The following is a 21,463-nucleotide window of genomic DNA, read 5'->3' as shown; positions in this document are numbered from 1 at the left end:
AAGACCTATCTGAACAACAATCACATAAGTACATGAATTCTATATTGTTACAAATCCTGCACGAGTGGAATATCCCTAAACTGAGACCTGGTTTGGTATCTCTTGGCTGTGTTATAGACAAGTTATTTTGCAGTAGTTATTAATAATGGTGACCAAGTGAATTAGTGCAGAAACATTATCAAGTAGTACGCATCTTGGAAATATCACATGACCAACTAGTAAAAGTACATTTTTAACACTAATGGTGGTGATTTTTTGCTTAAGCTTGGGTAGGTTGTGTCCTTGGGTGATGTGCAATTTCAGCTGCTTCATTTACTTGCATTCATATTTTGTTTTAGGTGGTACAGACAATCCAGCCCAAATCCCTCACTTTTCTTACTCCTCGGCTGGTTGGGAAAGATGGCAAGCCTATTTCCAAGACGGAATCTGTTGATGCCCTTTCTGAAACATACATTTCAGATGATGACCTCCTAGATTCAGAAGATGATGTTGATACCTCAATCCTGGAGAGTAAGGTACAATGGAGCTTTAAATATGCATGGAGACTTGAAATGATGAGATCCCATGTATGATTAAGCAAATGTCTTTCATTGTTTAAAAATGCTAGTTTTATGTGTAGCACAGAACAACGTCTAGACTAAATACACATTATGCTTATTACTTGAAAATGTTATAAACTACTGCTTGGAGTTAATTGTTCAAATGTCTTGATTATCTAAATTGTTATTAGTGAGAAAATAAAATGCTGTTAGGAAATAACACAGGAAATCCATAAAAAATTACTAACAATTGAGCCCTATAGCTATTGGTTCTTCAAAGAGAAGCTAATGGGATAGTTATAGATAGACCTTGGAGTCCTGTAAAGTTATAATTTGCTGTCCTATTGGCCCTTGCAGAGCTCTGTCATGTTATGATGGCAAGAAAACAAAATTATGTACTTTTTATTCCCTTTTGCTTGTGAATCATTAAGCATATCCCCTAATATGATAATGATCATTCATTCACTGTCTTACTGGACTGAGAGGTGATTGGGGAAAGCAGTTATCCAGGCAGTAAATGGGGACTTTATTTATGGTCCAACCCCTTCCCTTGGAGGCTGATGTGCTTGATTGCAGACACAATGGTGTGTTACACCTTCCACTGTGTGTGTACATTCCCATATACATGCAATAACGACCACCTTGTGAACCTGATTTGGAAGAACTGTGTGCATTCCCCTGCCCATAAGCTGCATACTGTACACCTCTGTTTGTTTGTAGTATATAATGGTATTGCAGTAGACCAGACCATCTCCTTCAGTGCTTGGATCACTGGCTGTTCCTGGGTCAGTTGGGACACAGTCAGGGCATTTACTCTGCACCATGTCATCTCAAAAGTGTGAACATTAATTTGGTACACATTGGCATGAAATTGTACAGTTTTGTATTGGTGAAAAAATGCATTTTCCTGGATTTATCATTTGAGGGAAAACAAGTGAAATATTTGTTTGGCAATTGCTAAATTTACATGATTGGGTTTGTCCAGAAAGGCAAACTTTTGAATGTGATTATGCTTGTGTGACTTAAATTTTAATGGTACAGTGAACCACTGCTAACAAGACTGAGTGTTTTTTGCAATGCTCAGGTCATGTATCCCTTTCCTTCAGTATCTTGTGAGTTCTGTTATGTTTATTTAAAATATTATACATTCCTCATTCACAGAAAATAAAATTCATTTCAGTTTAATCATGACAGTGAGTATGCAAAATATACAATTACTTTGTGTCTAGCGAATAATTTGTGGCAGGCTTTATGGTTTATATTTATGGATTCAGTTAACAGAGGTGTGCAATGTGCAGTAACAGGAAGAAGTCGGGTGTTATTTTATACATGTACTTCCCTCTAGCATGTAGTATTGGCATATTCTACATGTGAAGAAAGCTGTGTAGACTACACTGCATACTTTTCATAAGAAATTACATTTCCAAAATTTATCAGTAAACTCTGTCTTCTTCTAGGCAATAAAAAGATCTCCCATTTTCTATCTCAACCAGCCATAGCAGCTATCGACAAAGGAGTTCTCCTTTCTCCGCTAAAATACGGACTGCCCATTTTTGCATCCACTTCCAAGAAATGTACCACCACACTCCAAACAATTTCCAGCAGCGTCTCCATTTCATTACAAGCTCACCCCTCTGTTTGCATCACATTATTGCCACAGAAAAAGCCAAATGGCTACCCGTGAAACAAAGATGCAGCCTACTTTTAGGATACCAACTCAAACTACTCCATCTTCAGCTATACTTCACTATCTGTGACAGCACTCACAAGTTACACCAATTTTTACTACCCCTAGAACCAAACTCCACAGCACTGCATGTGAATTCTCCTTTCAGGCACCTACTTTCTGGCAAGCTCACCTCATTGACGTAAAGGAAAATCAACACTTTTCTTCAGAATGCAACTCATAAAACATTTCATCGAAGACAAACGCTCCTGTTTCAACACCTGACTCGCCACCTAACATACTGTCCCTGTCTCTTTTGTGGCTTTTCCTCTTTCACTGAATTACTGAAGGCTGGCTGTAGAAACAATGTGTATTGCACTATTCTTTATTAAAATGTACATTTATGTTTTATGTAATTAATTTGATTTGCTCTGTTTTTGCTCAAGTTTCTACCCTTTCTTTGTGAAATGTTTTGTATTTTAATTGGGCTGAAATTGCTTAGTATTTGGTTAGTGCTCTACCCCAATAAACAAATCTAAATAAAATTAAAGCATCAATTGTTAATTTAATGTTGGTTACTTTTTAAATTATTTTTCTTTGTTTCTTAATGCAGATATGCATTTCTAGCCTTCAGAGCCTTATTAAATCTTGTTTTGATCTTTGCTTATTTGGTGGCCATTTGCCAACTGGGTAAATGAACTGGTGTTTAATGAACTAAGGTTGTTGCTTGGTAAAGCATTCAGGATTTCAGCAGCAGAGGTTCATGTTCGGCTTGTAGCAAGTGGCCATGACTGAGCATATTGGTGTATGTGCAACATTGTCAACATTTTCAGTGCTTTACAACTCTCACTCTTAGAAGTATTTATTATATGGGTATACTGCAGATGAAATTAGCAGCTCTTCCTACAGATCTGATGACCTCGTCGTTAATACAGGTCTCTCATTTTTAATTTTTGAAGGGTAACCTAGTCAAGAAACAGCACTCCTTTTTGTCTGGATGGCTTTATAGTTGTATCTGTAGCCACATCCCACGCAGCAAGGAACATTTCCGTTGTTTGACCCTGGTGCCCAGAGGTAGTAATGCATGAAATTGGAATGGAAAGGGGGAGGTATTGCCAGTTGAGGTCATATAAAGAAGGGCTACTTGAAGGGTCTGTTATTTTCTTCTATTGTGGAATAGAAACAAAACATAAATTGTAGAAATAATGCAACTTTTCAGGAGAGTGACAAGTTATTTAACTGCCTTCCTAAAATTATAGTATGCAACTTTGACTTTAGAGTTGGTTTGCTGGGCAGCAAAATCTTTCACGGAGTTTTTCCCACATATCCATTTGCACATATAACATTGTTCAAGAGAGAGGATTTTTATAGTAAATGAACTTGAATATGCTTTGGATGATGAGGTACAACTGGACACTGCAGCTGAGATCTGCTTTCATGGACAAACCATTCGTTATCCTTTGTTTATTGCTTTTCCTAATTAGAAAATTTCCTATGATGAGGGGCATTGGCTGTTGCATTAAATCTACACTTTCATGCATTAGTCTTTTCTGTGCATCAGTCTGGCAAAAATGTAATATACCACCTATATTAGTGGGTAGAGGCATGTTTACATTGCATGCTATGGTCTCCAACTTAACAATCAACAGAGGCTTTCTCTTGACCAAACACCTCGAGGCAGTACAACTGTTCTTAACAAAACCCCTTGTATCCTTCTCCCATAGCAAGGAATGTCAGCACAGCAGTGACAGTTTTTCTTTGGATGAAGTTTGAACAAAGCTTTTCAGTTGCCTGAATGTAACTAGTTAGCATATATTTGCACTAGAACTGCTAAACTAGTCGGCCATCTTTCCTGGACTGCTGCTATAGCTGAGCATTGCATTGGCAAGCAGCACAGAAAAGGCATTTGGCAGTGTTTAACAATGCTACATCTGTAAATGTTATTTCCCAGATTGTATAGCCTCAGGGCTAAGGAAAAAGCTTTTTTATTCTCAGTTTTCTGATCTTTTTAAAATAGCTGTATATTCTAGAAAATGTGGGAATCTGTTTTAAAACATTTGACTATTTCTATGTTGCTTATAGTACGTAATTATCACTGTGTAACCCCATGATGGCAGATACATTGAATGAAATGATTTTGCTTTCTCTGCAGTACTTTATATTTTGTGTATATGTGTGTGTGTATATATATATATATATATATATATATATATATATATATATATATATATATATATATATATATGTCTGTGTATATATATATATATATATATATATATATATCTCCTGTAAATGACTCTTGATGTAATGTGATGCAGGCTTTTCATAAGCTAGGTGTTTCAAAACATGGCTACATTCTTAATTTACATATTGTACTGATGAGCTGATATAAGGGCAAAGCATGTGCATATCTCTCAACTGTCAACAGTTTTGGAGAGTATCCAGACTTTTTGCCTCATATTTTTGGTCTGTTCCTGATAGAATTTTGTTTTTCTGGCTAATAATTGAATATTGAATATTGAAGTCACTAGTATTGACAGACATTTGTTTCAGACTTCATATCCTTCAGAAATATTTGTAAATTCAAGACCTGTTTTCTTAGCAATGCTGTAAGATTATGAAAGTAATATTTAAATTCTGATGTTGATTATTCGTCTTCCCATTATTTTGGCTTTGCCCAGAATTATTGCTCCAACAGACTGAGTGGTATAAACATGCATACAGCTAGTAGAGTCCATCTTTATTGTCCTGAATGTATAAATACACTTGTCTGTCATTGTGCATTCAAAAGCCCATCTGCTGAAATACATTTGTCTTCAGGGGTAGTTTACATATCTCCCATGATGCCTTGCTAAAAGGAGGCTTGCTAAAGTAACATGTATGTTCTTTAGCTTTGCCAGGATCTTTCTGATTGGGTTCTGTATGTGTCTGCTGGTTCCTTCAGCTGATGAATTTCAAACTTTTCTTATATGGCCTCTGTAGAAAATGTTCCTTGCCAAGTGGACATCCCAGTCACTAAAGCCCAAATAGTTTCTTTATCCACTTGGAGCAGTAGCCAGAACTACTGAAAGCAGTTTGTCACCCATATAATCAGCTATTTTTAAAGTGAAGCAAATCTTGTAAGTTAAGTTGTTTTTTTGTCCTTCATAATAGCACAAATGCTACCCAGTGGTCTGCTGCATTAAGGATGAAGGGATGCATCATATAAATGACCCTTAACTCAATTCCTGTGTAGCACAGAAACATGGAAGGAGGTAAGGCTTTTTAGACGAGTGGGATTTGTCCTACTTTTGCCCTGCAACATATTCCTTTGTCAGCCTTACTAAACATAGTTGGCCTAGAACTCTGCATAAGCTGAATATTATAATTGTGATAATGCTCAACATCCTTATGAAGGGTGTCAGTTTATTTAGCAATGATGGATAAAGAAAAAGGAAAGGAGGTGACATGATTGTAATAAGTCACTTTTCATATACTGTGGGGATGTTTAAAAGGTTGCAGCCATGTAAAAATGTATGGTTTAGTGGTGGTATACTATTTAATGCACATAGAATGTTGTGTATGTGAGCGCACACAGTCCCCCCCCCCCCCAAAATATTTTCCGAGTCTGAAACTGAAATCTAAACATAAATAGGGAACCAATAATCTCAGTAGATGCTAACCTTAGTTTGTTGAAACATTTTAGACCTTAAGGCAAAAAGTTCATATTAGGGTGACCCGAGTCATTGCTAGTCCCTAATTTTTAATTCTGGCAAGTGCAGACATCTGGTTCATATTCATGTCTTAAACACTGATGGTTGAGTCTCTCATATTAGCAGGTGACTCGTTTGTCACTTAATTGCCTTTTATGAAAAATAAGGCATACACTTCCTTATCTGCTTTTTTACTGCTTGGAAGAAATGGAATAGGTTTATGTGATGCTTATAGTAGGTAATGATCTTGCACAGTTTTTGGTCATGAGCATAGTGAGTGAGGTGCAGGATAAAGCACATGCAGTTGATTTTTTGATACTTTTGGGACTGTTTGGTCTGCTTTAAAAATAGTCCGCGTCAGAGGGGGGAGCAGGTTACAGGTCTAGATGCTAAACTTACCCCTTTATATCCTAGGATTACTAATAACCTTGTGGAACCCCCCAAAGCTTTTAGCCTGATGTTGGCTCTGGATGCTAAATGAGCATTTACTGTTCTGCTTAATATATCGAAGAAATATGATCTGAGATCATGTTATTACAGATTGTGCAATCATAGATTCAAAGAAGATTATTTAAATACCTTTTCAACTGACCATTTATAATATACAAATGGTCATAGAGGTGTTTGCCATGAATAATTTAACTATTGTACACCTCTGAAGTTCTTTTCTAAAACTCAGAAACTGCTAATGACTGGTGCAGACCTTCTTGAATCCCACTTGGGTTTTATGGCTAGTAAACCTTGTTTTGATCCTTTGTTGCCTGACTGTGCAACAGGATATCAAAATGACACAGCTATTTTCCTGTAATGTGGTTGACTAGGGGTAGTTCATTCTCATATTTTTAAATCATTGACATAATGGAAGGTATGCTGTGTAGCAGTCAGTGTATAATTGATGGTGTTGCCATTCCCTCTGCATTTTCTTCTACCCCATGCTTATCCATGCACCGAAACTTGGCCCAGTCTGTGCTGCTATCAGTCTTGTAGTGTATCTGGTAATGATGTAATGGTACAATGTCACTACCTGTGTTTTTTGGTGCTATTAGTAGTTTGGTTACTTTGAAACTGTCTTCATGCTGCATTGTTCCCTTGTCACTGGGCGATTTCTCCCCCCTGTCCTTGTTCACAGCATACAACCAGTACCATCCACTAATGATACTGCTCAATCCTGTCTTCTGCTTACATCATTTGCTGCATTTTGGTCCTGGTTACAAAATATCCTGTCTGAGCCTTATGTAACCTCACCTCTGCAGACAATAGTAATTTTGTTAAGGACATTTTAAAATTTCCCTGCGTATGTTACTTACAAAATGCTGCTGCAACAATAAAACACCTGCCTACTAGGAGAAACAAACTCATTATTATGGGGTGGGCATATGGCGCATCACAAATTGCAGACCTTGGGATTTGGATATGATTTAAGGGTGGAAAGAAAAGACCCATCCCTACATTCTGGATGGGAATCCTCACTACACATTCATTAAATGAAACACTTTGTCGAATAAGGACTGCAACGCAAAGGCTAAAAAGGCTCAGCAGTTTATCAGAAAGTTGCACATTGTTTCTTTTTTAAAATCATCCTTTTTTTTTAAGAGGTACCAGGGAGCTTGTGAGACAATGCAGTCACAAAGTATATTACCCTGCTACCGTTATATATAGGTGTACATATACTAAATGTGTGCTAGATCATACTTCCCATCTGATGACTGTTTTTATTTCTTTGTATTCAGACATGTTGACTTCTGTGGGCAAATTATGACTAACAAAGAAGGAGCAGTACAGCTTCTATTTTGGATCAGTCGCACTGTTCCTCCAGTCACACAGCCTTGCAGGAATCTCCATCATACATCTTCTCAAAGCTCCAGTTTACCCGAGAACTAAAACTTGCCATTGGTGTTTTTACTTGATAGTGGGATGGTTTAGTCCTGTAGAAGTCATAGCACTAGCACTGTCTAAAGATGTGTTTTGGACTTGTCAACTCAACAACAGACCAGCACAGAGACCAAGAAGTCTGTTACAACACAGATGGAATTCAGCCTACCTGCTTTTAACTTCACTGTACATCTAGTAAACGAAATGCAAAGAGTTTTGACTGCATTGTAGAAAAGAGCATCACCAAAGATGATGATCTGGTGCCCAATTTATTAATTATGGTTTTCCAAACCATAGCCAATTTACTGGTGCATCTCAACAATATTTTCTTGCTATTAAACACATCTCTAATACTTTGAAGGTGGTGATATAGGAACATGGAATAAATGTTAGGTCTTCTTCTGTGCTCCTTGCTCAAGTCAAGACTGCATCAGAGATCTTTACCTTCTGCTGAAGTGTTGCTGAGCTGACCATTCCCAAGCTCATTTTAAGATGGTCTAATAAACTGAAAACTAAAAACAAACAAAAAAGAAAGAAAAATAGCACATTATCCAATTAGAGGTTTCTTTTAAGCTGCTGTTTTTCTTTCTTTTTTGTTTTTCATTTTAAGATGGTACTAGATCTCCCTTGGTATGCACTGTGTATCCTTCAGACAGTATACAGCATTCAGTGTTGTAACTTCCACATTGGAAACCATGTGATCGTGCACAGGGAATAAAATTCCTTTCTGACTTGACTAAACTTTGTGCGTAAAACCATTTTTAAACTTACTAGACTTGCTGTCTTTCAAGACGACACAAAATGGTCATTAAGAATAGCTTTGAAGCCTTTCACGTTTCTTTCCAGAAGGAGAGGTCCACTGTGATAAGTCTACCTTGGAGTCTGTAAAAGTCTTGTTCCAGACTTGCTTCTTTTCCACGTTATTTGACCTTCCTTTCTTAATGACCTGTCTGCTTGTGCGGTAATATACAGGTATGTTTTAAAGTTCACTAGGCAAGGTTGTTTGACAAGACTGTTTACTCAAAGTGGAACTGCCCAGGATATGATCATAGTAAAACCATGCTGATACATTAAGCTTATTACATTTACTGTAAAAAATATGCTACAGTTAAATACGTATGATAGCATAAATTAATTAATATGACTAAGGCTAAAATGCTTCATAAATTGAGACTTCATTCAAACTCTGCAGTTAAACACTCAATTAAGCACATTTTAAGCAACTCTTAGAACAAAACTGTGTGTGTGGATTAGAATATAAATAAGAAGGAAACCTGCTACATATAATGGAGGGCAGATAAATTCAAAGACTGTGCCTAAATGTTTCAAAATGCATCCCAAGAATTATTGGCATCCTGTCATATATTGAGTGCATAAAATTGTTTGAAAATGATCAATAGATTCTTTAAATTAGTGGGATCAACTTCATGCAGGACTAAACATGTTCATACTGAAACTTTGTACTTCAGTCCTTCATTTGATAGCCAGTGTAAACTCTACAAAACAGGTGTAATATAACTTTAACCAAAATACGAGTTACTGGTCTTTCCACGAAGACTACACCACTTGATATTTGTATGAGAAAGTCTCAGATAAAGGCTATTGTAGTAACCCAGATAAGTAGAGATCAGTGCATGCACAACTGTTAAAATGGCCCTCTAATGGTGCAAAGCAGAGTTGTAAAAATGAGATTTCACCTATGGAAACCACATAGCACTCTGCTATTGCATTCAGCTGCAATGGTGATCACTAATGGCTGACACCCCAAAACCAAGGAAAGAATGAACTTCCTTGAAGTGATGAGTGGGACACACTACCAACTAAAATGAGGCAGCAAAGAAGTCATTAAGACATCAGGAGAGTTTAGATGGTCAAGCTTGTTAGGAATTGAATGCAAAACATTTGTTCTGATTATTTTTTTATAGTGCTATATCTTCTACTCATTTACTATGAATATAAACTGTATTTAAATAAGTTTTTATTTCATGTGGGTTTCCTTTCATATTTTAATGTTTTTCTGCTTGTGTTTTTCAGTGATATTTTCTTGTTTTTTTTGTTTCTGCCTACTTTAGATGACACAGCTTTTGTGAACTGCTTGTATAAGCTTTTGTGTAGATGACAGTTCTCAGGTTCCCCTCCACTTTGTTTTGTTTTGTCAAGGTCAAGGTTTTCAAACTTGAATAAAAGCCAATTTGTGTGTAGCATGGAAGGTCCTGGATGCAGTTTCAGCCCAGTGTTTTAAGTGGCACAAACCTTAATTTTCCAGTTTTGTTTTCCATCCTGTACAAAAAGTATTACCAACCTTTCATTTACAATTTCTCTTGTCATGTACCCTGCATCAACAACCTTTCTCCTTGAGTTTTCCTGGGATACCATATAGCACCAACCTTTTTCCTGTTTCCCCATTTGCTCACTGTTCTTTCCTTCTTGCTTCCTCGCTGCTGCTTCCCCTATGCATCACTTCTCTACTCTTCCCAGCTTCAGCATTTCCTTCTATCTCTACACTACTTTATTTGTACTACTAGAGCCCTGACAGAGCCTTGTCCCACTTCTCCTGTCCTGCTGTCCCCCGATACACACTCTCTCCAGTCTCTTCTTCCAGCCTGTTTCTGTATCCTCTGTCAGAGTCTGTTTCACAATCAGAGTGTCATCAGTGAAGCAAGGAGATGACCATCAGCAGTGGGGTGGTATGTGGCCAGGTTTGGAATGCTATTGTCATTGCATGCATAGCTACTGGCCCCCAACAAGAAACTCAGTGCAACAGAAACTTCCACCACAAGCATGACTTATTCCACAAATAGCTGGAAAGTGTGTTGCCATTGCTGGTCTAAGGAGTTTGGAATGTAGGATTTTATCAATGACTCAAAATGTAAAACATGATGAATAACAATGAAAAAAAAAGGCAGCCTAAAATAATCAAAATACTCAAAAGTATCTGAATCAACTGAAACTGATGAGGAAACTGAATCAATGAATGGAATTGTAGGATGAAAGTGATTACCTTTGAATGTTGAATTTCACTATTACTAGGAGTATAATTGGTATGGCCTCATAATATTAGAATGAATTGATAAAAAATAAGTACTGATAATGCTAGGAACACTGTGCTAAAATGAATTTATCCTGAACACTGTGGGGCTTTGAAATAGCTGAAGGTAAAATAGAATGGCACTGAAGTTGAAACTAAGTCAAGCTAGTCAAGTGCTTAGCTAGATAAGTACAGTACAACAAAATAAAACAAGAAAAGAATAACAAAAATAAAAAAAAGACATAGCAGCAAAAAAAAATGCAAAGACATGAAGAAAAAAAAATATGGAAGTGAAACAATAGGATGAAAATGAAATGAAAAAAATGATTCATTCAATCTAGATTCACAAAAATAAAATGAAAAATTATTGATAAAAAATAAAATCTATCACAATTCCAGAAAAAAAATATTTCTACTTAAACTTCTAACTCCCACTATGGCCTGTCCTGTATTTTACTTTGCTTGTTAATTTATGTTAATATTTTAAAAACCCCAGAAAAAACCCTTTTGATATGGTACAGAGCAACACAGGGTGGCAGTAACTCCACACAATAGTTGACACCCAATGGTAAGCCGCAAACAACAGTAAAAAGTGAAAGTGTCCATCCTGATGTAACCTTGAGACAAGTGCTCCCAAATGCAGTGCAGAAAATAGCCTGTTACAGCAGTAACAGTGCCCCAAATGTCACAATGATCCAGGCCAGATTTCATAAGCATTAGGCATTTAAAGTTTACATGTAGCTGATTAAGCCGAAGAAGAAACTTGGGCTTCCTATTGCAGCATACTGCAGTTTGATGTCAAATATTTGCCAGCTAATGAAATTTGAGGTAAGATGGCCGGGCATACTGCAGCTGTTAGTGAGAGAGAAATAATGGAAAGCTGAATGAAGTCCCTCCCAACAGTGGAAACCCGTGATGACAATAGGGAATGCAAGTGAACAGATAGGCTGCCTCTAATGCCATCCAATGTGCAGCACCACTGGAGGCCTTTCATATTATACTAAAACCAAAGCTGTGTAGCTCAGAACCTGAAAAGATGAAAGTCAGCCAAAGTCGAAGAAAATAAGTAAACCCACCAGTATGGAGTAACATTAAACAAAAGTTGTGGGGGAAAAACCCAGAATAACAACAAACCCAGAATAACAACAAAGCAAAAGAGCAAGTTTAAACTGCGATGCAATTAATGGACTGAGCGGCTAGTCACTGCTGCCTTGCCCATCTGAATACCAGAGATGAGTCGGGCTTGTTGCAGATCAGCCTTGCCCTAGTATAAATCTCCATAAAGCATAAGATTCTCTCATCTTATGATGACGAGCAAGAACACTGTGCATCAGACAGAGGCTAGGAAAACCCATGTCGTTGAGGGATGCCACTCCAGGATGATGGACTTGAATAACTCGTACTAAAGGCCAGTTTTCCTTCTTGGAGATGGCCATTCCTTGTCCCCCCTCCCCGCAACTGCTTTGGCAGTAAACAGCTAGCACTTCTTATACATGTCAAGGATGTGGTAGGAAACAGTGGGCACAATAGAAGAACAAGAGGAAGAGGTCAAGGTCATAAATAAACCACTTAAAGATGACAAAGACCAACAAGTCATTAAAAAAAAAAACTAAAATTACAGTACATCTATGAAAATCTACTTTAAGCTACCTAACTGGATTAGATGTCTAACTGAAGACTCAAAGCCAAAAGGGGATAGTCACAGCAGAATTTCCTAATAAGGTAAGAATAGTATGGCAAAATTTAAATCAGATTCCTGTTTTTGTAACTGTAGTATAAGCTTGGGCTATATAAAGTTTTAAATGTCTAGATCTTAAAATAAATCCGTTGAGAAATCCAGTAAAATTAGCATATATAAAGCATACTGAAGTATGACAAAACAAACCAAGCAACATATAAAGATTAGTTTTTGTAGCTGGTACCTCCAAGTAATAGTATTCAAGGTCCACGATTAATCATCAGGGGGACCACTGGAATGGTACAATAAAATAAATATATAGCTAAAGGATATTAATATTGGCAGTGTGAAATCAGATGAAAATGTGGCAGCAGTTAGAAAGAATGGAGTTCACTGCCAAGCTGGCAAATAGAAAAAGCATGGCAAAGCTGAGCTTAAAAACAGACACAGATTCTTGCATAGCAAATCGGGCACAAATCAAACAGCCATACAAAAAAAGGTTGACTGCTTAGGAGTCAGATGCCACAGAACAGCTGTACTGGTTTAGAAGTGGAATAGTAGTGGAAAAGAGCGAAAAGCAGCTCAAAATAATCCAAATTAATTCTGACCGGGGGGGGGGGGGTCACTTTTATGACATCTAGCTAAAAGCAGAGCCCACATTAACTCAACACCTATGTGGTGTAGAATATCACACCTCTAGCAGCCTATACACAGCTTGCATTCCAGAGCACTTTCTGAAATATAGACTTAAAGCACAAGACAGATGAAAATATTTCAAGTATTCATAGTCTTTTCACAAATGCTATAGTATAATGCATACAAACCCCAACTTATATATTTTTTTTATATTTTGCTAAATTTTCAAAAACAGATTCTCATATCTTGGAAACTGTACAGCCTAGATATATATTGGTAGAATATGTCTTTCCCATGGCAGCAACAAAAAAAAAATCTTCAGTGAATGCACGTTTATGGAGATATTTACAGAATATGAAAATATATGCTTAAGTATATAATTAATATAGATAACATGGAATATCTCTCAAGATGTTCAACCTACAGTGCCATTATCAAAGATACTTTTCTTCAACATCTAAGATTTCACCTGATGTCATGCAATGGTTTGTAAGTCACTTGCTCATAAAGTACATATGGAACTATTGTTTATTTTTATAATCACGAACAAACTAGCAGTATCTCTGGTATAATGTAGTATAAATTGACATTGACAATACATTTCCCTGTCTCCCACCATGGCATATCATTTCATAACACTCAACATGCAAGACTCAAGACAATATGGACATAAATATGAATAAGTGACAAACGGTGATTGTCTGTGCAGCACATTCTAGATTAACAGTCTTGTGTAATTACGTTAGTCATTACTTGCACTTTCTAATGCTGTCTATTATTAACTGGTAAGTTGCTTGGTAAATAAAGCCAGACCCCCCCCCACCACCACCACCACCACTGTACACCATAAGGAGCTGTGTATATGAACTGGAAATATACAAAAAAGGCATTATAGGCTTGAAAGAGTTAAAAAGCTGGTAAACGAAGTAAACAGGCACTCACTTAAGTGAAGCAGACACAAGATATTCAAAGTAAATACTGTGGGAAGAAATGGCCAGGGAATTGTTATGGCTAGGCTTGTATAGGCCCTAGGGCCGATAGCCTAGTACGAATCTATGAACAAATTCAGACTGTTAGATCTGCTGTTTTGTTTACATATTGAACTGGAACTTTGCATTGCAGAGGGGCAAAACGGCTGTGTAACTGCAGCTCTTAGAGGTTTCAAACAGGATTTAAAATGCACAAAACACATGTCAGAATAATTAAGTTAGGATGCAGAGTGTTTTATTCCTTTTATTTAAAGCATTTCCATTATATGTGTATGAGAGTTGTCAAGTAATAGGGCAAGGTACCCCGCTGAAGAAATTGTTTAAACTGTGTTTTGGCTTCAGTGAGTACCATTTCTGCTAACTGGATGTAGTAAAATGACACTTAAAGTTGTCTGATTTGCATTTCAACATTTACAAACTTTAACTGATCATTAAGAAGTAATCTTTAGTTCCTGATCATATTGACTACTCCCTTTACTTTAATAAAGTGTAAAGAAGCTATAATTCCCACCACTTCCACTTTTGGATGGCAAATTTTAAATTCCTTATGGTGTAAGTTCACATCATTTATTGTTGCTTGCTGAGCTTAAGCAAATAGTTGTAATTTAGGCATGATTTTTTTTAGTTGGCAACTAGACGGTGGTTGAAGGCTAAGTATTGCATATTTGACTTAAACTGTAATTCCAGGAGCACAGTGCATGTTCAGTGTACAAATGCATTGTTTTGGGGATATATGCAAATCTGCTTTACCTGCTCATTTGTAGATAACCCTGATGTCCTACCTTTGACTTGCTATGAAGTATATGAAAAGGCCATATTTTAAAGTGGTCAATGTACAGAAGTCATTTGTGCATTTGAAGCACATGGTACAAAAATTGGCAGATTTGAGAGAATCACTTAGTTATTTGTAAAGACAGTTAAGGCTGTATCTCTCCGTTTGAATAACGGTCATAAGTTCATATGAGATATTGCCAAAAACCTATTGCAGGTTGTGATCCTATGGCTAGAATGTGCAATGAAAGTAAAAACTTTAGTTAGCTACAAAAATCTGGTTAACTGAGGTAAAGATTTAAAAATGGACTGCATCAAGGTTAGCCTTATGTTGTTCACTTAGAATCCAGCATTCAGCAACCTCAGGGCAACTCTAATGGCTTTTGAGAGAAATTCTGCAATATTCAGATGTTATTTTCTAAGGCTTTTCGTGTACTGAGAACTGTTAAGAACTGGGCCCCAATGGGGGGTTGGTTGATTTGAAAAATTAGATGTACAGTGGTCTGAATTTGTAGTAAACTGGAAATAAATTATGCACTTACAATTCTGTTTTCCTTAATAGGATCTTCTAAAAATCATTGACAGCTTAAAGGAGAAATTAATAACAGAACGTCAGAATAAATTGGTACTCGAGGCACAGATCAGAAATGAGATGGGAGAAGCAATGTTACAACAGCTGATGGAAACTGAGGAGATGTGGAGGTACTTAAAGGATCTCTTACTGTTATTTACAAATGTTTGTTGAATAACATACAGGGAGTTGACTAATTTTTAAATATGCATGTAAATCTTAAAGGAGAACTGCACCCACATACTAAAAAAAAAATGTTTATTTCATCATGTCTTGATGTTTCCTACATTTTTGGAACTGCTTTTGGATACTTTTTTTTTATATTTTTAAATCCAATTCCAGAATTTGCCCAGATGGGGTCTGGCATCTTGATTTTTTATTCTACCTCTAGCAACACTGCAGTGTTTGGCTTTAAAATATTACATGATAGCTCCTACGCTCCTGTTAATGCACTAACTTTACATGTGTTTTCACGTATACCCTACTTTCTTTTAGTCAGGTTTAATTACCATTTCTTGCTTTTTAATGACTACTTAAACAACAAACAGGGATAATCGTATAGAATAGTATGAATGCATGCGTCTGCAGCCTAGGCGGGCAAGCCATATGCAAGCTGTGTAAAATTAAAGTACAGGGAAGCAGAGTACATGTGTCATATTCTGTGTGGCAATGATGAAAAAAATTAAGGTCCTTTTTAGGATGCAATACAAGTGTAATTTATGCAGCCAGGGTCCTGACTGCAATACAACTGCTACAAATTATGAGGATGATCAGTTTTGATATCTGCAGTTCTCAAGGCAAAGCACAACTGGTCCTTTTCTAGTTTCAACTACTGACTTGTGGATGCCCCCCAAAAAGTGAAACCCACTTCATTCATTTGCCATTTAAATCCACACAGCTACATAACTGATTATTGTCTAAGTGATCAATCCATAAACTCATTTTTTTTTCCATTTTTCTGATGGGGTTAGGGCATCACTTCAACAGTGACAAATACATAGAGCCAATGTTCACACCTCAGGGTGTCTGGGCCTGCCATGGTTGTTCCATACTACATTCATGCATGTATATGCACTTGCATCCTATTTAGTGTCCAGTCTACTAATGCTTGTCTTTGGAATGTAGGAAGAAAAAGGGCCACCCTGAGGAAACCCACACGAACATGGGGAGGACATGCAGCCTCCACAAAAGAAGGACTCCACCCAAGACTGAACCAGGGAACAGATTTCTGTGAGGGAACAACACTACCTTCTGCGCCAGTGTGCCATCCAAACCAACTGATGTTTGAGACAAGTGTATGACTAATTGAAACTTTTCCCAAAAACAGTGAAAGTCAAAAACAACTATCCAAAATAATTTTTTAAAGGGTCTCCATCACATGTATCTCCCAACCTCTGCTTTTTGCACCTACAACTTTGAGACCACGGCACCCCTGACTATGGAGAATTTTCTAAGACCTAGCTGTCTCAGAAATAGTACCCAACAAAAGACAAGTTTCATTTTACAGCTCACATTTTTGAGTACTGAATAAACAAGGCCTGCTTTTCTTGTCTTTCCCCTAATCCAGATTGGAATCGATGTCTTTCTGTAGTTCTGCTGTCAGATGTGGAAGGACATTTGGCATTGCATCCCAGTTGTCGTAGACAGTAGGAAACACAACCTACTGGACCTGCTGCTGCAGCTATGCATTATGAGCATAGCCACTGATTTTGTCCTTGAAGTATGGCACACAGTTGTTATGCCACTTCACAAAGGTGGACCAACCCCTGACCATGGAAACTATAGACCCGTTAGCTGATTAGCCTCTTCTTCAAAGACATGGAATGCATCATAACTGACCTAGTTAACTAGATCAAAAATATTATAAAGCTTGACCCCAGCAGTTTGGCTTTAATGGTAGATCCTGGCTAATGAATCTGGTAAACTTCTTTGAGAGAGTGACATAAGCTTTTGGACAGTGGACATTTATGTGTATACAGCATACCTCAATCTGACTAAGGCTTTTGACCACCATACCACATGCTAATATAATAAGTTAAATGAGATCCAGATTGACCTTTATATAGTTACCTGGATAGCAAATTGGTTGAGGGCTAGATCACATGTAATGAGGGTGGCAGGTGCATCCTCAGTAAACATGAAGGTGACTAGTGGTGATCCTCAGGGATGCATACTGTGACTCCTGGTATTTGGCATCAGCTTCTTAGGGGTCTGACTAACCACATTTGCAGGCAGTGGCAAACTTGGCATCAGGCTTAAGTCCCTCCCTGATGCAGAGAAACTCCAGTTGGAGCTCACACATCAATAACTGGTGCTCAAAAATGGCTTAAAATTAAATGCTAAAAAGTGCAGTAGCATTGCTTTGGTAAACTATTTCTTCATTCATCTTGTAATATAAACAGCATCCCCACTTCAAAATGAAAGTCTTGAGAGACCTTGGAACATGGATGTAAAATTCCCTTGCCTTTGCCTTTCACATTGCAAAAGTGGTAATGAAATATTTTTACCTAGTGCAGTTAATTACAAAAGGTATTTCATCTAGATCTAAGGAAGCTCTTGCCCCTCTGTATTCCACTTTGATCAGACACATTATGAAATACCATGCCCCTTTTTGAGGCTGTATCTTAATAGGCTTAAGACACCCAGAAAGACAGAGAATAGGTTCCTTTTTTTTTTTAAAAAAAAAAAAAAAAAAAAGGAGCTTCCATGAGAGGTAAGAAACATTGTCCCTTTATTCAGTGTCCTATGGACTCCTTGGGGGTGATCTGTGCCATATTTTTCAGGACATTAGGGAACTCTTAGTCCAAATTCTCATCTCCACCAATTAAACTGACACTAGAATCAGGGATATAAACCTTCATTTTCAGCAAATAAGTAAACATGGCGGGGAGAGAGTTGTCATGCAATGCTTACCTCATTCTCTGGAACAAATATATACTCCAAATTAAACAATGCAATACACTTTTGTCCTCAAACAGGAGTTAGACCAACTAGTTCGGTATTCAGAAATTCACCCCTGGTATGATTGGCCTATTACTCCTTGAAAAAAGTCAGTAAGGTCAGTGTGGGTACTGGCAAGGGGTTAAAAGCCAATGGGCACAGTTGCCTTGCATTTTCTGTGATTCTGTGATGCTATATCCCAAGCAGCCATTATCATATTTACTCTGTGCTCATGTCTTATATGAAATGATACCCTGGGATAACACCCCACAAATGTATGTGTGTATGCACACCCACACATCAGATGCTAATTTCCCAAGTCATCTGGTACATCTGTTGCAATGTTTATTGGGTATCTACTGCCTGTAGAGTGAACAGTAATTTTGTGTGTGGCACTGCCTCAGATGAAATGCATGTTTTTTTAGTAGTTTAACTTTTTAAATGCAGCCTGCCCCATCTGCTCTATTCACCCCAATAATTAACTTTTCTACATGTGCATTCACACACACGCAAGCACATATTCTTGTTCATTCATGTCACAGTACCAGTGCATTTAGGAATTCATTAATTTACTAAAGGTCAACATCATAAAAGTCTGAGCAGTGAACTGAGTGCATTGAAAGAACAACATACTCAGTTCAAATAAAACTGTAAACAAAAATAAAATTAAAAGCAGAGGCACAGAAACATGGCCAAACAATAAACTGAAGCAACAAAGTTTAACGACTGAAAATAAAACTGTGTTTTTTATATTCTACATATCCCAAAGCACAGCTTGCATGTGCGCTATCGGCGAGTGCACAGAAACACACACAGACACACACACACACACACACACACACACACACACACACACACACACACGCAAAGAAAGTTTACATGAACTGAATTTAATGTTGCACCTTACTACAATTTTCTATTAACACCATTTGTAATACATAATGGCACTCTAACTTCCTCCCCTTTAGAACTAGCTAAAGGGAGATTAATTGCCTTAAACAGTTTTAATGTATATTTTGATGATATGGTTGATAAATACATGCAACATGAAACATGAATACTTCATTATGATAGTCCTATAGTGATATCATGTTGCTAATCTTAACAAGGATTTACATAGGGATATGTGTTGTAAAATCTAGACAAATAGATAAGTGTGAAATAAAGAAACACAGCATTAGGTGTGCATTGCTATGCAGTACTTCAAAGCAGTTTTAGTTGCGTAATGTGTAATAGACAAGTGTGGTATTAATCAACATTTGTTTTGGGACCAGTGATAGGTAGCAGTCTGTGCTCATAGAAATTAAAAGGGGAAAAACATTGCTTTTTAATGTATTACAGTAAATAAAATTTGTATTTCAGTACATGAGCCCATCTGTGAAGTGTGCCATATCCTCCTCTATTGAAGTGGCAGAGCATTCAGGCGGATCTTTTGACATAGACTGATAAAAGCCCGGAGAACAGGCCAAGCAACCAAGTACTGCTAATGTACTGCTAATGGCTTTAGCATCTCTTGGGAGCTGGTGGAAGAATACATGCATTAGCCCTATCTGTAATTCAGTGTTTTCAGCCTGTTCTGCATTTAACGGTAGCCACATGGCAAACTGGCAAAACTGTTTTGAATAAACAGCAGCCAGTGTCTGGTACTTAATTCCACTTTCTTATTAGTGATAAAAGATCGAAAATTCTGCTGATTTAATTAATAACAAATAGCTTGGCTTTTTATTTTAGTATGCTGTGTAGTAACAAATAAGATGGCTACTACTCAAGGAAGGGGCATGTCTTTTTTATTCTGCTCCTTAGAAAAGAGAAGTAGATTGGATTGCATAGCTGTGTCATTTAGAAAATGGTAGACTTGTGACACATTTGTTTGATATTTGTATCACTTTAATATTAAGCTGCATAGAAGCTGACCCAGTATGTTTGGCTCTAAAATGAGATTGTATTGTTTTTTTCATCTGCATACATTTTGTGCTTTGTTACTAACAACTTGCCTCCATTTTAGTATTTATTTTTCATAAAGTTTTCCTGAGAGTAATGGTTGTTGATTGCTACTGGAATAAGGAATTTATATGATATTGTGCTACAGACATTGAACTTCTTATTGTCTTTTCCTAAAACCCAAGTGGTCGCACAGTAGAATAAGAGTGATAACTCAGTACAAAAAGCAGAGCATATAAGAGTGAAAAGTTAAGGATGGTAGAGACAGAGTAGAAATACAAGAGGGAGGTATGCAGAAAGGCAACAAAGGAGGTGAGGGTAGCCTAGATTTATGATACAGAGAGATTGGAGCCCTAAATGCAACTCTGGAAAGCAGGGTTCAGTAGTGGCCCCAAAACGGGAGGAATGATGCGGAGAGAGAGAGGAGTGAATGGGGCCTGGTTTAATTGGATCTCCAATTGGTGGGGTGGGGAGAGTTGCATGTACTCAGAGGTACACTGGGAAGGTCAAGGGCACCGGAACCATACAGTTTGGGGGGAGCACCCCCCCAACGCTTTTACTAGACCATCTTGTCTTGTGTAGCCTTCATGACAGCTTCAACAATTAAAAAAAAAAAAAAAAACTCTGTGGTGGTGGGAGCAGCATCTTCTTTAAGGAGGACCCATGCATTTGTGCATCATGGATTTAAACACAGTCCACGCCAAATACAATCCATACTTAGGCGCAAAATTTAAACTTCGATTGAGGGAGGTAATTGCCTACCATTGTTGTTGCCCAAGGTACAGCTCTTAAGGAGTGTGTGTTTCAGGCACAGCTTTTCCCCAGACATACTTGCAGGTAAGGGGAGTTTTGTCGTATTCTGCTCACATATGCTGGGTTTGTGTTTCTGATATGCTGTTGGGTTCATGGTGTGTGCATGTGTAAAATGCCCCAGTTAATTATACCTGGTGGTTAGTGATACCCTGGCTCAAACCCTGTACTCAAAACAAGAGCCTGAAGTCACTACCCATACCATCACTTGTGATTCAAGGAGTTGAGTCCCTAGCTCTCAACTGTCCAGATTTCCACAGAATATTTGGCTCATACTTTTGGTCTGTTCCTCTCAAAATTTGTGGTTTTCTGGTAAATTAGTGAGAGCTG

At 37.5% G+C, this 21,463-nt stretch overlaps 1 protein-coding gene across 1 annotated transcript in view; it reads left to right on the top strand.

Annotated features, from left to right (window-relative positions):
• The window catches only part of LOC122797101 (kinesin-like protein KIF20A), a 359,272-nt gene that overhangs the window by 183,984 nt on the left and 153,825 nt on the right, over window positions 1–21,463 (top strand). Inside the window, exons 6-7 of the mRNA XM_044065898.1 lie at window positions 339–515; window positions 15,434–15,573. Coding sequence (XP_043921833.1) covers window positions 339–515; window positions 15,434–15,573 — 317 coding nt within the window. The remainder of the gene's footprint in view (window positions 1–338; window positions 516–15,433; window positions 15,574–21,463) is intronic.

The sequence above is a fragment of the Protopterus annectens genome, chromosome 3.part0, assembly GCF_019279795.1.
Source record: "Protopterus annectens isolate FY-2018-M chromosome 3.part0, PAN1.0, whole genome shotgun sequence".
Classification (NCBI taxonomy): domain Eukaryota; kingdom Metazoa; phylum Chordata; order Ceratodontiformes; family Protopteridae; genus Protopterus; species Protopterus annectens.
Note: the sequence above shows the minus strand (reverse complement) of the source record. Positions and strands in the feature narration are given on the sequence as shown.